At 48.7% G+C, this 13,302-nt stretch overlaps 6 protein-coding genes and 1 non-coding gene across 7 annotated transcripts; 5 read left to right on the top strand and 2 right to left on the bottom strand.

Annotated features, from left to right (window-relative positions):
* Positions 1 to 378: 378 nt before the first annotated feature.
* On the top strand, positions 379 to 2,825 carry BDV37DRAFT_136653 (transient receptor potential ion channel family protein). The gene is made up of 2 exons (XM_032078786.1): positions 379 to 857; positions 917 to 2,825. Exons 1-2 carry the CDS (start codon positions 491 to 493, stop codon positions 2,740 to 2,742), a joined length of 2,193 nt encoding a protein of 730 aa, XP_031946187.1. The 5' UTR covers positions 379 to 490; the 3' UTR covers positions 2,743 to 2,825.
* On the bottom strand, positions 2,826 to 3,366 carry BDV37DRAFT_136654 (uncharacterized protein). Its single transcript, XM_032078787.1, has one exon. The coding sequence runs from the start codon at positions 3,227 to 3,229 to the stop codon at positions 2,909 to 2,911; it is 321 nt and encodes a 106-aa protein (XP_031946186.1). The 5' UTR covers positions 3,230 to 3,366; the 3' UTR covers positions 2,826 to 2,908.
* A 79-nt stretch (positions 3,367 to 3,445) lies between these two features.
* BDV37DRAFT_t22 lies at positions 3,446 to 3,518 on the top strand. Its single transcript has one exon. It is a non-coding gene; the product is annotated as a tRNA-Arg (tRNA).
* Positions 3,519 to 3,891: 373 nt separating this feature from the next.
* BDV37DRAFT_294458 (kinase-like protein) lies at positions 3,892 to 4,852 on the top strand (the record flags this gene model as incomplete). Its single annotated transcript, XM_032089633.1, has 3 exons — positions 3,892 to 4,137; positions 4,317 to 4,416; positions 4,468 to 4,852. The coding sequence occupies 3 exons, from the start codon at positions 3,892 to 3,894 to the stop codon at positions 4,818 to 4,820; spliced, it is 699 nt and encodes a 232-aa protein (XP_031946185.1). The 3' UTR covers positions 4,821 to 4,852.
* Positions 4,853 to 5,637: 785 nt separating this feature from the next.
* BDV37DRAFT_237471 (uncharacterized protein) lies at positions 5,638 to 7,567 on the bottom strand. Its single transcript, XM_032080730.1, has one exon. It carries the CDS (start codon positions 7,292 to 7,294, stop codon positions 5,753 to 5,755), a length of 1,542 nt encoding a protein of 513 aa, XP_031946184.1. The 5' UTR covers positions 7,295 to 7,567; the 3' UTR covers positions 5,638 to 5,752.
* Positions 7,568 to 8,209: 642 nt separating this feature from the next.
* Positions 8,210 to 10,038, top strand: BDV37DRAFT_278383 (glycosyltransferase family 2 protein; the record flags this gene model as incomplete). The annotated part of the gene is made up of 2 exons (XM_032086041.1): positions 8,210 to 9,280; positions 9,340 to 10,038. The coding sequence occupies 2 exons, from the start codon at positions 8,210 to 8,212 to the stop codon at positions 10,036 to 10,038; spliced, it is 1,770 nt and encodes a 589-aa protein (XP_031946183.1).
* A 1,690-nt stretch (positions 10,039 to 11,728) lies between these two features.
* BDV37DRAFT_237468 (dimethyladenosine transferase) lies at positions 11,729 to 13,245 on the top strand. Its single transcript, XM_032080729.1, has 2 exons — positions 11,729 to 12,238; positions 12,319 to 13,245. The coding sequence occupies exons 1-2, from the start codon at positions 11,819 to 11,821 to the stop codon at positions 13,078 to 13,080; spliced, it is 1,182 nt and encodes a 393-aa protein (XP_031946182.1). The 5' UTR covers positions 11,729 to 11,818; the 3' UTR covers positions 13,081 to 13,245.
* The last annotated feature ends 57 nt before the right edge of the window (positions 13,246 to 13,302 follow it).

Here is a 13,302-nt window from a genome sequence, read left to right as displayed (position 1 = left end):
AATGGGGTCTGCTATTACCATGGGTGGTTAGATATCAAAGCAGAAACATAACTTGCTCCATCCTCCGGCCAATGCCCACTCTGGTTGCAGTCGGTATAGACGCACCAGTTAGAGGGTAATACAGTATCACCACACAAGGCACGACAGAGACACTGTGTACGGTCGTAGAGCCATAGCCGAATAAAGTAAGAGTAAGATTTCGGCTCTCAGGAGACCGCAAATCCTCGCGGAGAGGACCTGTTCATCGGAATGGCTGGTGGACGATCGTAGTCCCACACTGAGCCCTAGCATACGTCAACCTAAATCTCTTTAATGTGAGCTGAGGTAACTCGCCCCAGGGTCCAGGCGCGCTCCACGAAACTGACATCCAAACGATCTCGTCGCTCGTGCAGTCGACACAAATGACCGGTTCTTCCCCAGGAAAATATTCCCCTTCGTGCTTTGATTTCTTCCGAGTTCTTTGTTATTCTTTCTTTGGTTCGAAGCAGCAATGCTCCTAATATCAATACTAGCGATATTCAGCTTTCTTTGCTCTGCGCCCGTCTCTGCTTCGCGAGTAATCAAATCCAACTCTCTAGACCTATGTACCGACAACAAGAACTTCACAGCTACATTTTTCAATGTAACCTTCACACCTGATACCCGTCTCCTATCCGTGGGCTTCAACGGCACGGTAGCTATCTCCGGAAATGTGGTGGCAGACCTGTCGTTGACGGCCTACGGCAAAGAGGTCATCACGAAGACACTGGACCCATGCCAGATGAAGGAACAGCGCCTGTGTCCCATGAACATTGGCAAGCTAGAGATTCCGGCGATCCAGACAACTCTGCCACAGTCTGTCATCAACGATGTTCCGAGTAAGATGCACCCGCTCGCGTCACTGGTGCAACACAGACTGACAAATGTATCCCGCTAGACATTGCATATACCGTGCCGGATCTTGATGCATCTGTTCGCGTCTACATTAATTCCACAGATACGGGGGCCCCGATTGCCTGCATGGAGGCCAGCCTCTCCAATAGTAAATCTGTTCACCAGCAGGCAGTGGGCTGGGTCATAGCACTGGTCATCGGTCTGGGTCTGGCGTCGTCGGGAATTGCATCGATACTAGGGTATTCACATGCTGCATTGCATGTTGCAGCCAAAGCGCTCGCACTGTTCGGCTTCGTGCAGTCTCAAGCCATCCTCGGCATGACCAGTGTCCACATGCCCCCGATCGTGGAGTCCTGGACTCAGAATTTCCAATGGAGTCTGGGTATTATGCATCTAGGGTTTATTCAGAAGATTTCCAACTGGTATCTCAGGGCCACAGGTGGGACTTCGTCGAACTTGCTATCCGACCTTGAAAACACGTCAGTCAATGTGCTCAAGCGGAAGCGATCGTTGGATTTCGGCGCAGGGGCACTGATGAAGAGAGATTCGGGGGAAGGCGCAGCGCCCGAGGGATCTAAGACTATCTATGGCATCGTACGTGTTGGCTTCAAGGCCAACATTGAGCGGACTGATATTTTCATGACGGGGTTTATCTTCATCATGGTCTTTATTGGATTCGCGATGCTGATCGTAGGATTAGTCCGCCTTGTCTCTGGTCTTCTTGCAAAATCCGGGAAAACCGACAGTACAAAGATGGACAGCAACACATGGGCAGTCACCATGAAGGGCATCCTGCTCCGTCTGATTCTCATGTGTTATCCTGCAGTGTGCGTTCTCTGTCTCTGGGAGTTTGCCAGTCATGATTCCCCTGCCGAGGTAGTCCTAGCCGTTGTCATGCTCTTGTCGACGACTGTTATACTGGTCATGGCAGCTGTACGCATAATACGCAAGGCCAGGCGCTCGGTTGAGATATACAAGAGCCCAGCCTTTATGCTACAGAACGACACTATGTTCCTGAACAAATGGGGCTTTCTATATGCTCACCATCGCTCCCCGGCATACTATTTCGTCACTCTAATGATAGTATATATCTTCGCCAAGGGCATCTTCGTCGCGCTATGCCAGCCTTCGTCATCTGTTCAGATCGCAGCGCTGTTTGTTATTGAGGTCCTCATGCTGGTCGCAGTATGCGTTATTCGACCATGGATGGACAAAAAGACCAACATCATGAATATCAGCGTTACATCCATCAACCTTCTTAACACCCTTATACTTCTTATCATTAACTTCCGCGAGCGCGATATGGCAACGAGTATCCTGGGAGTCATCCTATTCGTCTACAATGCCATCCTCACCCTTATCCTCATCATTGTCATCTTGATCGCTTCGATCATGGCCCTCGTGTCCAAAAACCCCGACAACAAGTACCAAGTAATGAAAGACGACGGCTCCTCTATCATGTCCCGCACACACATGACAGAATTAGACGCTCTAGGTGCCGCAGCGCGAGGCTCCTCCGACCAAAACCCGAAGCAGAACCCCTTTGCCCACAACGAAGTCCCTCCAAACCATGCCAACGGCCTCCAGCCCTCAGACCGGACATCCCCTAGCCATATGACCGGCGCAAACCACTCGCCATCTTCTCCACTTGACCCGTCTGTTCCTCTCTTCCCATCCAGTTATACCCGGAGCGCATCACCCTACGAGTCTGGTGATTATAACCTTAGCCCATCCGAGTACAGCCAGCCAGGTGTCTCTCCGGTCAATCGGGGATACAATGTTTCGCCCATTCACACACCGTCGCCACACGCGTACCGGGCAGGCAACAATGCTACTCCGTGGCAACGGGGAGCCGGGTACGACCATTAGGGCCCTCATACGTGGTATGGGAAGTAATACTACATTCCCCTCACTAACCCCGTGTGCTCTTTTCCATAAAGGACACGTAGCTCGGAGAAGAACTACGAGAGTTGGTATATGTGCACGATTGCCACTTGTACAAAGTTTGTTTCTTCGCACTTGATTCTATCGACCGCTAGAGGTACATATATAAGCATACCAGTGTACGGCTGGCTAGACAGCGGAACTTGGAGATATTGACATGGGTTTTAATCATGGACATTTGAGCAGGCGTTATGGGGTATATAAGAGGTATTATAGAGTTCCAACGACAATTACTGTTTAAACTCGTGTCCAAGAACAACAGTCCCTTAGAGATGTCTCTCCGTCGTCGCCGATCAGCTAGGCAACGGTGATCCCGAACATTGCCGTGTCGCCTAATTACGGATAAACACAAGCAAAAATTTACGATTCCAGATCCCAATCGGCCTCCAAGAGGTAGAGCGAAGGAATCCATCGGTGGAAATAGTATAGGTCGATATAGGCAACAGCGAGGCAATGGCGCAGGCAGTAATATCCAAGGGTTGGGCACAATTAATGGGGATCCATCCTGGATGACAATTAGTCTCACGATGAGACAGTGGCCTGATGTGTGAGATTGCCGCCTGTATCTACGCCTATTTTGATCACAGCCAGCTGTAGATCACTGTGTTGGAATATCCTTTCATTAATCGGCCGGGTGGCGCAATGGTAGCGCGTTGGTTTCCGGTACCAAAGGTTTGCGGGTTCGAGTCCCGTCTCGGTCGAATTCTTCTTTTTGTTCATCTTCCTTTCTAGCTTCGTTTTTTCCTTCGTAGTAAGTAGGCATTATGCTGATTTCCCATCTTTTTTGGCCCTATTCGTGTTTTTTGTCTCCTTGGCCTTTATTTTGCTAACTAGTTGCTTAGCTTAGCTGCTTAATACCATATCACATTCTGATAGGTTATGCACCCGTGTATATCAAGCGCAACCTCTACCAGTCGGAGTGAACACCCCACCTCGCTGTTCCAGCATTCTCGAGCTTTCTTCATTCTCTAGCTTCCCTTCATATTCCACACATATCTTGTTGTCTAGTCCCTTCACTACCGCTTGCCTTCAGTCTATTTGTCAAGACTTAATACCACAATTTGTCTCATCAACATGTGTGGCACTGAAGAGGCCCAGACCATCGAGCCACAAGTAAATATTCTTTGCTCGGCTCCAGGCTTTACAGTGCCTTATCCCGACGATGTCGATGCAAAGCTTACCGAAAGTAATACAATCTTTAACTGGGGTGGCGTTACAATAGCGAAGATATCTCCTACTATCGCCGTGAAATTCGGATCTCATGTTAGACTCAGCGAAGCAAAGAACATAATGTTTGTCGAGCAAAACATAGATACCCCAGTACCAAAAATCTTTGCTTGCTATTCCTATGGCCCAATAAATTGAGATATTAAAGACTACGGTAGTTTATTCGACATTTATATATTTATGAGCTATGTGGAAGGTCAGACTCTAGATAAGGTGTGGGATACTTATGACGATATAACAAAAAACCATATTATACCGGTCAACTAAAAGAGTATTTCCACCAACTTCGTCAACTTCGCCATGAGAATTATATCGGCTCAGCTGATTTTGGTCCTGTTACTGATCCATTCTTAGAGACCTATTTCAACAAAGGTTTGTGGTATATAATCTATGACTTTTAGTGAGGATGCTAATGTAGATCAGGACCGTTTGATTCTGAAGAATCCTTCAATAACACAATCATCGAGGCATACCAGCTAAAAGCACCAAAACGTCATATCAAGAGTTTCCTTGTTGGCATGCTTTCCCAGAAACGATATCAAATCGTATTTACCCACGGAGACTTGCGTCCTCAGAATATAATAGTCAACCATGGAAATATCAGTGGGATTGTAGACTGGGAGTTTAGTGGCTGGTATCCTGAATTCTGGGCGTTTTCAAAAGCCCTTTACGTTTGGAAGTGGCAAAATGATTGGACCAACTATCTCATACAGTTTCTGGAGCCTTATTATTCGGAGTATGCAGTTCATTCTTTCTTGACGGAAGTACTCTGGTGATATTGCATCACAGATAGGATGTTGAGGTTTTTGGATCGGAATGAGGCAGTTCATGCAAATGAATACAATCACACCTCAGTGAGCGTCTAGCTCCAAATAGATATCAAGATTTCAATTGTGGACAATCACAGCTGGAGGTAAGCCTAAAGTTTAACTATACTTGTTGGTGACAATGTATTGGAAGGATTGACACGAGGGGGCTGAGCCAGAGCAAAAGGAGCGCGATGCCCGATAGGTTTAGGCGAAGCACCAACGTCTGTCTACATATAAGCGAGGATTTCATTCTAGCCAATCATTCCCGTAGTAATAATCTGTGGTGCTCCAGCTTCGTTGTGAGTTGGGGCATAGACAGGAAAGTCCCTGTTCTCCGGCGGCGGTGTTTGTTCTAACCAATTGCTGAACTACATACACCAAATAAAGGACCGTTAATAAAACTTAGCATACCATTTGAATCTTTACTGAGTAGGTCCTAAGTTCCTTCAGTAAAGCGGCAGTGTTCAAAACATGAAATCTACAATATTGTAGGAAAACAAGTACGTATAAGTAGAAATATATATGGACACATGATGGTTTAAACCCTACTTTGGTTGATCTAAGATACTCAACTACCAACCACTCTTTCTTACCAACGTTGACAGCCAATTCTCTCAGCAATCAACAGATAAATACGCAAGCAGGATAGAAAAAACAAATGAAAGCCCTGAGTGGTAATCAATTCCAACGATGTCATCGGAGGGCGGGGTCATCGAGTGATAGTATCTTCATCTCGGAAATACCCCATCATTCTTGTAAAACAGCACCTTGAAGAAAAAATAATATTTAATATTAAGATTCACAGATATTAGCCTTGGTGTCTAAGACAAACTTGTTTCATACCAAATATATCTTGCATTACTATATACGAAGCACTAGGGATCAAATACGTAAAATACCTAGGCATCACAGACCCATTTCTCCGCGCGCTGAGGCAACCATCCACTAGTTCTAGGCAAAGACGTCTGGCGACGAAGATCTCCGACAGGGATACCCATGCCAAGCATGAAGTTTTCATCCATGCGACACTGGTCCTCGTAGAAGGTCCACTGGACGCATCCCTCCCAAGCTACACAGGCAGCCTCACAGGCATCCACCGACTTCCAGGCACCGTGCCAGATTTGCTTCGACACTCCCTCGGGAGGCTGCGCGTCGGCGACATTGTCCGATCGAAGCTCATAGCGGGAGGATTGGTTGTCCCACCATTCTACCCGACGACGCATGTACGGCTCGATCATGGCCTTGAAGAAGTCGCGGTACCTCATCTGGCCCTTCTTTTCGAAATCCCAGCTCTGTTCGAAATTGTAGAGCCGCGCTACATCCTTACTGTGCGTATGATGCCAGCTGTAGAGAGGATAGCACCAGCTCGCGCGCCGGAACCAACCGCCCCAGTGCGGCTCTGGGTTGAAACCCCAGGAATACTCCGACTTGCCATGGATCTGGCCGAAATTAATACCATAATCCTGCATGACATGGCCCAGAACGTGGTCACCGCAGCCATGGGCCTCCGTAAAATCGGCATATTTAGTGACCATGTCCTCTTCCAGGCCGAAGCTCTGCTCCCACGCACCCCGCGAGAGCACGAAACCCGCACCACCGTGGGCGAAGTAATCGCCGTGTTTCCAGGCAAGACCGCCGAAGTACCACGGCTCCTGCCACGAGAACTTCTCCAAGTGGAGGAGCAAGTTGGGCAGGAAAATGTATCCATCGTCTTCAATGTAAATGTACCACTTCGCGTCCGGCTTTGCGCGGCCCGCGTGTTGGATGAGGGGCAGGAACTTGTATTTGTCGAGTTTCCAGCCACCGGCGGGGCCATTCCCGTCGCCCTCTACGTTGGCCATTTCTGCGTAGACCTGTCGCGCTTCATAGTCGGGCTGCTGACGGTATGGTTCGTAGTTGTCCGTTTTCAGTACCGTCTCGGTGGAGTTTTCCAGGACGTCGATGACTTGCCATGAACCGATGGTCTCGGGGTAGTCGGAGTAGATGATGACGTTGTCAGCGGGGATACGGCTGGGCTCGAAGCTGGTGGACAGGTGAATTGGTAGTCGTCTCCATAGCACGGAGGCACCGGTTTTGAAGAGGAGCACGACATCATCTGGACTCAACTGGCCATATTGTTTTGGTTGTTTTTTTGGTTTTTGCTTGGGTTTCGGCCTCTCCTGGGCACGGGTGCTCGGTTCCTGCTCATCGGAGGAAGGAGTAAGAGGGGCAACAGGGACCGCGGAGGGAGAAGGCTGGGCAGAGGGCAGTGGCTGTTGCTTTGACTCCTCCTTGAGCGGCGATTGCCGGGAGGATAGATCCTGTGGGAGATCAGGAAGACCGTGAACAATCACTGGGTCGTTATGTTCCAAGTCCAGATGATAGAAGAACAGGAACAGGACAAAGATCATAATCCCCAAGGGGACTATGCGGTTCTCTCTATGAAACAAAACTCGCGCCATAGTGAGTGTGTATGCTAGACTTATTCAGCCAGCATGGCCGGGGATGAAGAAAGCGTCTCGCGGACTTTTCAAAGAAAAAGTTCCACGAGACTCCTGCTGAGCAACAATCATATTATTAGAATAGCTCGCAATGGTCATGTTCCAATGGAGTGAGGCTGAAAGTCTCAACCGGATGAGCATCGCGCATAGACCCCCCCTTTTTTTTTCTGTCTCGAATTTTCTGGGCAATTTTTAACAAGAACAGTGGAGCCGAGTGGCAGTGGAGCACTCAGGAGATGAGCAATTTCCCGATTTTATGGGAGTTGGCGGATGATTAACTTTTCCGCTCGGATCCAACTCTCTGAACACCGTTTTTACCACCCAATAACGAGTCTGGAAGTGAGTCAATTGTGCAGTAGTTCAACGCCGTCGGGCATACCATTGAGACACAATGTAACAGTTTTTCTGGCAGTGGATTCGCTTAAAGAACGAAAACCATGGCCATTGGCTGGAAGTACATTGTCAACCAACATCCTCAGTCCAGACCTCTTCCTACTTAGGGCAAATGGGACCCCGGCAACCCGGCAGAGCCTCGTTTTCGACTGGATTTGGAAAGCAAATCGGCCAAATATGGTGTGTCACACTGAGATATACGATGTGATTCCTCTTCAGGAGAATGGATCTAAACTCTTCTCGGCCTTCGCCGGCAATTATTATCCATTAGCGTCGTATTTTTTTTTTCTTGCCTTCCTGCCTGTCCCTCCTGACCGTGAATTGGGGCTGAAAATGAGACCTTAATTTAAGACAAGCGAAGGTTTGCCCCGAGCTATTATTAGTTATGAATAGAAGGCCATGGCCACTTGTATTCGGTGTCTCTGGCATTGAAAAATCCTGCCGGTCACCGAAGAGTTCATGAAGCAACATCACTTCGCAGTGATGGAGTGGACAACAGAGAAGATCGCCGCGAGACTGCCAGTCTTCCAACAGCGAGGCCCTGATGTGCCCGCTTGGCGCCAATTCCTGAACTTTCTGGGTTGTTTGTTGATCCTCCCCGTATACTACTTCATCACCGGCTACAGTCGTCATCCCTTGACGCTGGACATTTTGATTAGCATCTTCGTGGCTGAATTCAACCGATATGCCAACGAGGGTCGGCGACGCCGGCTATATGGCCTCGATGCACCGCCAAAGGCGAAGGAAGACCCCGAAAAGGCTCCCATGTCTCCCAGTCTCCATACAGGCCCTGACTGTTTGGCGGTGGTGGTAGGCTACCGCGAAGATCCGGAACTCTTCCGTCGCGCCTTGGACAGCTACAAGCGCGCTGACGGTTGCCGTTTTATCTTGGTGGGAGTGGACGGTGACGAGAAACCCGACATGGATATGGTCCGCGTCTTTCAGGAAGCTTATCCTGAAGACTCAGCCATTGTGCATATCGACGAACCATTTGGCGAGATCGCCATGCGCACGTACAAAAAGATCTCGGAATCTTGTTACGAGACTCCTGCGCGTTGCCAGGAGATGACCATTGCCCACTGCTGCCAGTTGGCCCGGGAGATTCTTGCCGAACATGATCTTGGATTGGGTGAATTAGGAGGTATTACCAGATTGTGCTTGTACCAGCCGCATATGCACAAGAAAGCAATCATGTTCACCTCGTTTATCTTCTCTATCGTAATTTCAGATATTCTTGGTATCGAGTACATGTGGTCTTCCGATTCCGATACCATCGTCTATCCAGATTCCGTGCGCCGCACCGTTGAGACGATCGCCGGAGATCCAACCGCCGGCGGAGGCAGTTCTGGATTGGTGGTGCACAATGAAGATGATTCGATGACGACGAAACTCGGCAGCGCAGTCTACTGGTGTGAGCTGTACATGACAAGATCAACCTCGGCGTCTTCGGGCACGAGCGACTGCCAGAGTGGTCCAAGTACCGTGTTCCGGGTGTCTGCCTTGCCTTCAATCCTATACCCCTGGTACACACAGACAGTTTTGGGTCGCCGAATGGTCAGTTAAATACTCAGATTCCCATCTTACAATTCGACTTCCAGCTAACAAACCCAAAGATTGTCAATGAAGACCGCCATCTAACAACAAACCTTCTCTTACGTGGCTGGACGGTCACATACGTCTCGGACACATTAACAGCAACAGATACTCCCACCACATTCAGCCGATGGCTTCTCCAGCAAGTCCGTTGGGGTCGAGCAACGCACATCGAAACCTTCCAACAACCGAGGGTCTATCTCCTCAACCATCCTATCTTCTTCTGGGCCGCTATGAAAAAAGAAGTCGGCCCCCTCCTGGTCTTCCTCTGTGTGCTCTACTACGTCATAACCGGCCAACGCTTTGCCTACTTCTCCTCCAGCGATGCTTTCCTCCGTGTGGCCTACACCATCGGCTACAACTGGCTCCGTAATCCAGACCGCGGGCCACGCAATGCCTGGATCTGGATTGCCCCCGCGCTAGTCTTCTACAACATTCCCCTCCCCAGCATCCATCTCTGGAGTATGTTGACCGTGTTCGAGAGAGGATGGGGCACAACGATGCGGTCGAACGCCGAGATGTCGAAGCGCGAGCAGTTCTGGAAACGCGCATATGACCTGGGTTTCTTCGTGGTCTGGATGGGTATTGTTGGGGGTACCGCTGCACGGATCATATCTGGCTATGCAGGCTGGGATGCAGCTGGTACGGCGAAGGCCCTCTTCTTGGGCGTGCTTGTCCCGTCCGCTGTCTCGTTCTATGGGCTGTTGGTTCGTGGATGATTTTCTTTTCTTCGGATATATTTAGATTCAATAGTATTATAATTTAGACTAAACGACTGGCGGAACTATGCTCTGCAGTCTGGACATATTCAGTTGATTTTCCATCCTCGATATTCACTGCGCTTGTCCTCAGTATGGCTCATGTAAAACATACAACCCATCTACTCTACCATGATACTATCATGCACCGCACTGATATACATGAGACAATGGGATATTTCCAAGATCATTCCTTCTCCTCCTGCGAGCTCCACTTAAGTACCAGAGAGTTTCGTCATGATCTCTCCTGAGAAAAGCTTACTCGAAGCCACGGCCTACGCTAAGCCATAATGAGCGATCTGCATTGTCTCGATACACCATGCTTATAGTCTGTCATTGAGCAAGGAGGGCGAGTCTTGCCATGTATGTAGATCGAAAAACTATTTGTACATGAAACACATACAATAGACAACCTTGCATGGATGCATGACTCGAGAGAAATGCAACGCCAAGGAGTTTAATTTACTTAGCTGAGACATGTCTGTGATAGACTATAGCCTGTCGATCGATCCACCGCTGAAGATAGGCACGAGCCGCCCCACTCGTCCGTCTAAATTGAGGATAACGGAAAGTGTGGCTTGCTATTTAACCTAAATGCTACCGTAGATTCCACGATCTACGCTATAGTGCACATCAATATTGTCCGATAGCAGAAGATGGGGGACTTGTTCTCAGGTTCGAGGTAGACCTCCCGAGTTGTTGATTGCTATGCATTACGGGTATGTGAGCTCTCAGACAGGGGTAATCTCCACTGGGGTTTATTATTGGAAACTATCGCCATCCGTGGAGTCTTTGGAGAGTGTTGCAAAATAGTGCGGCGGGACGATCACCGCCCCTAGCGTTTGGACCATGCGAGACGGGTATACATTGATAGAAGGAACTGGTTTCTCGGGGACATACGCAAGGAGACATGCTTACCACTAGCACGTATTATCTATTATTTAATTGTCCGAGTAGATATATGTGGACGACCTTGATATATCGGTCTATATGTACAGGCAAGGAGTATCGGGAAATGAAATGGTTGGATAGAAGTATCGAATGGGGGCAGGTATCCGGGTTGAATCATAATGAGCGGCGCGTAGATCTTGCGACATTTCAATATGAGCTCAAATACTTGCGGATTCCCTGCATATCAGATTTAATGAGCGAGTTAAGAAGTTCCATACATAGGGCTCTCAGTGTCAGCACATACACTTATGCATAGAAAGCAAAGTAAGCAATGCATACACAACGTCTTTATGTGGTGGCATGTGACTTCAGTGCCTGGACAGGTCAGCCCACCACCACCCCTGGACCTCGGACCACTGGCGCCGATTCTCCGAAGCATGTACTAACTGTTTTGATACAGCTTATCGCACCGATTAAATAAAACACATTCTTTTGTCCTGTAAATATTCTGAAAAGTATTTTGCAAAACTAGTTCTTTACTAAGCTAGTTTAAAAATATATAATCTACTGACAGTAGTAGTAGTAGTAAAAAATTGACTTGTAAAAAAATATAATAATCTCAACCCACAGGTGTGATGAGGTCACATGATCTCGGGAAGTCGGCGCCGGTGGTCCGAGGTCCAGGGGTGGTGGTGGGCTGACCTGTGTTCTGCATCTGAGCTATCAGCACATCAGGTGACTTATCAGTACAATCACGTGCCGTGTCCCGCTGATAACGCATGAATTTTTTGGAGATCAACAAAATTGCCTGCGGAGACAAAATATTGAAATCACCACCAGGCATTGCGAAATGGGAAAAGTCGCACGAACCAAGCACACCAGCGGTGCCAAAAGCCCATACCAGAAGCCTGACAAGGGCCCACTGGGTAAGGCAGCATCCGCCATTTTCAAGTTCAATACCGATCTCGGTCAACATATCCTCAAGAATGGAGCAATCGCCGATGCCATTGTCGACAAGGCCAATATCCAGCAGGGCCAGACGGTTCTGGAAGTCGGTCCTGGTCCCGGTGTCCTGACGAATCGCATTCTCGCGAAGGCCAAGAAAGTGGTGGCGGTCGAAGTCGATCCTCGAATGGCTGCGGAACTCACCAAGAATGTACAAGGGACTCCGGCGGAGAAGCGACTCCAGATTGTCCTCGGTGACTTTATCAAGACGGATTTGAGTCAGCTGCCTCCGTTCCAGATTTGCATCAGTAATACCCCTTATCAGGTATGTGTGCTGTGTCTACCTTGGGTGGATTGTTGATCGATTATGAATGCGGGGCGGAGAGACTGACAATTTTACGATAGATTTCCTCCCCGCTTATCTTTAAACTCCTCTCCATGCCTAATCCTCCCAAATTGTGCGTTCTGATGGTTCAGCGCGAATTCGCCCTCCGTCTTATCGCCCGGCCCGGAGATGCCTTATACTCTCGACTCTCGGTGAACGTGCAATTCTTCTCGCGCGTCCAGCATATCATGAAAGTGGGCAAGAACAACTTTCGTCCTCCACCACAGGTCGAGTCTAGTGTGGTCCGAGTTGAGCCCAAGGCTGATCGTCCGTCGATCAGCTGGGACGAATGGGATGGTATGCTCCGTATATGCTTCGTGCGTAAGAACAAAACCCTGCGTGCGGGTTTCATGGGAAACAAGACGCGCGCCATGATTGAAAGAAACTGGATTACGTTCGCCACGATGTACCCGGAGAAGGTTACGCAGGCGGATATAGAATTCATGCTGGGTAATGGGGAGCCGGAGCCCATGGAGGACGTGGAAATGGATACGAATAACGACGCGGATGCCGACGATGTTCCTGAGCTGGACGAGGATGATATTTTAATGGGTGATATGGGTTTCGAAAAGAAGAATGTCCCAGAGATTCCCAAGGGAACTCTCCTGACTATCGGCAACAACAAGGTTTCTCGAATCATGGTAACTAAGTTAATACAGGCCAAGATTCAGCGCATCCTGGACCGGACTGAACTGTCCAACGCTCGTGCACAGAAGTGTGACGAGAACGATTTCCTTCGTCTTCTTCATGCCTGCAATAAGGAAGGCATTCACTTCTCATAGTCTGGTGACATTCAGTGATATTTGATTTCGACGAGCAATGAGATTTGTATGTATGTGCGATGGGCACGCTGTTACAGGATAGCAGCCAGTTAGCGAGCACATTTTTTAGAGTTAATGATATCCTAAAAGTTTTTGATGGAGCAGCAACTGCTACTCTTGAAGTTATATACTTTTCTACAGTCTAACGTAAACGCGGAGATTATCGGGGCTAAAGTCCTTTAT

This window comes from Aspergillus pseudonomiae, assembly GCF_009193645.1.
Source record: "Aspergillus pseudonomiae strain CBS 119388 unplaced genomic scaffold BDV37scaffold_4, whole genome shotgun sequence".
NCBI lineage: Eukaryota > Fungi > Ascomycota > Eurotiomycetes > Eurotiales > Aspergillaceae > Aspergillus > Aspergillus pseudonomiae.
This window is presented reverse-complemented; position numbering and strand designations above follow the sequence as displayed.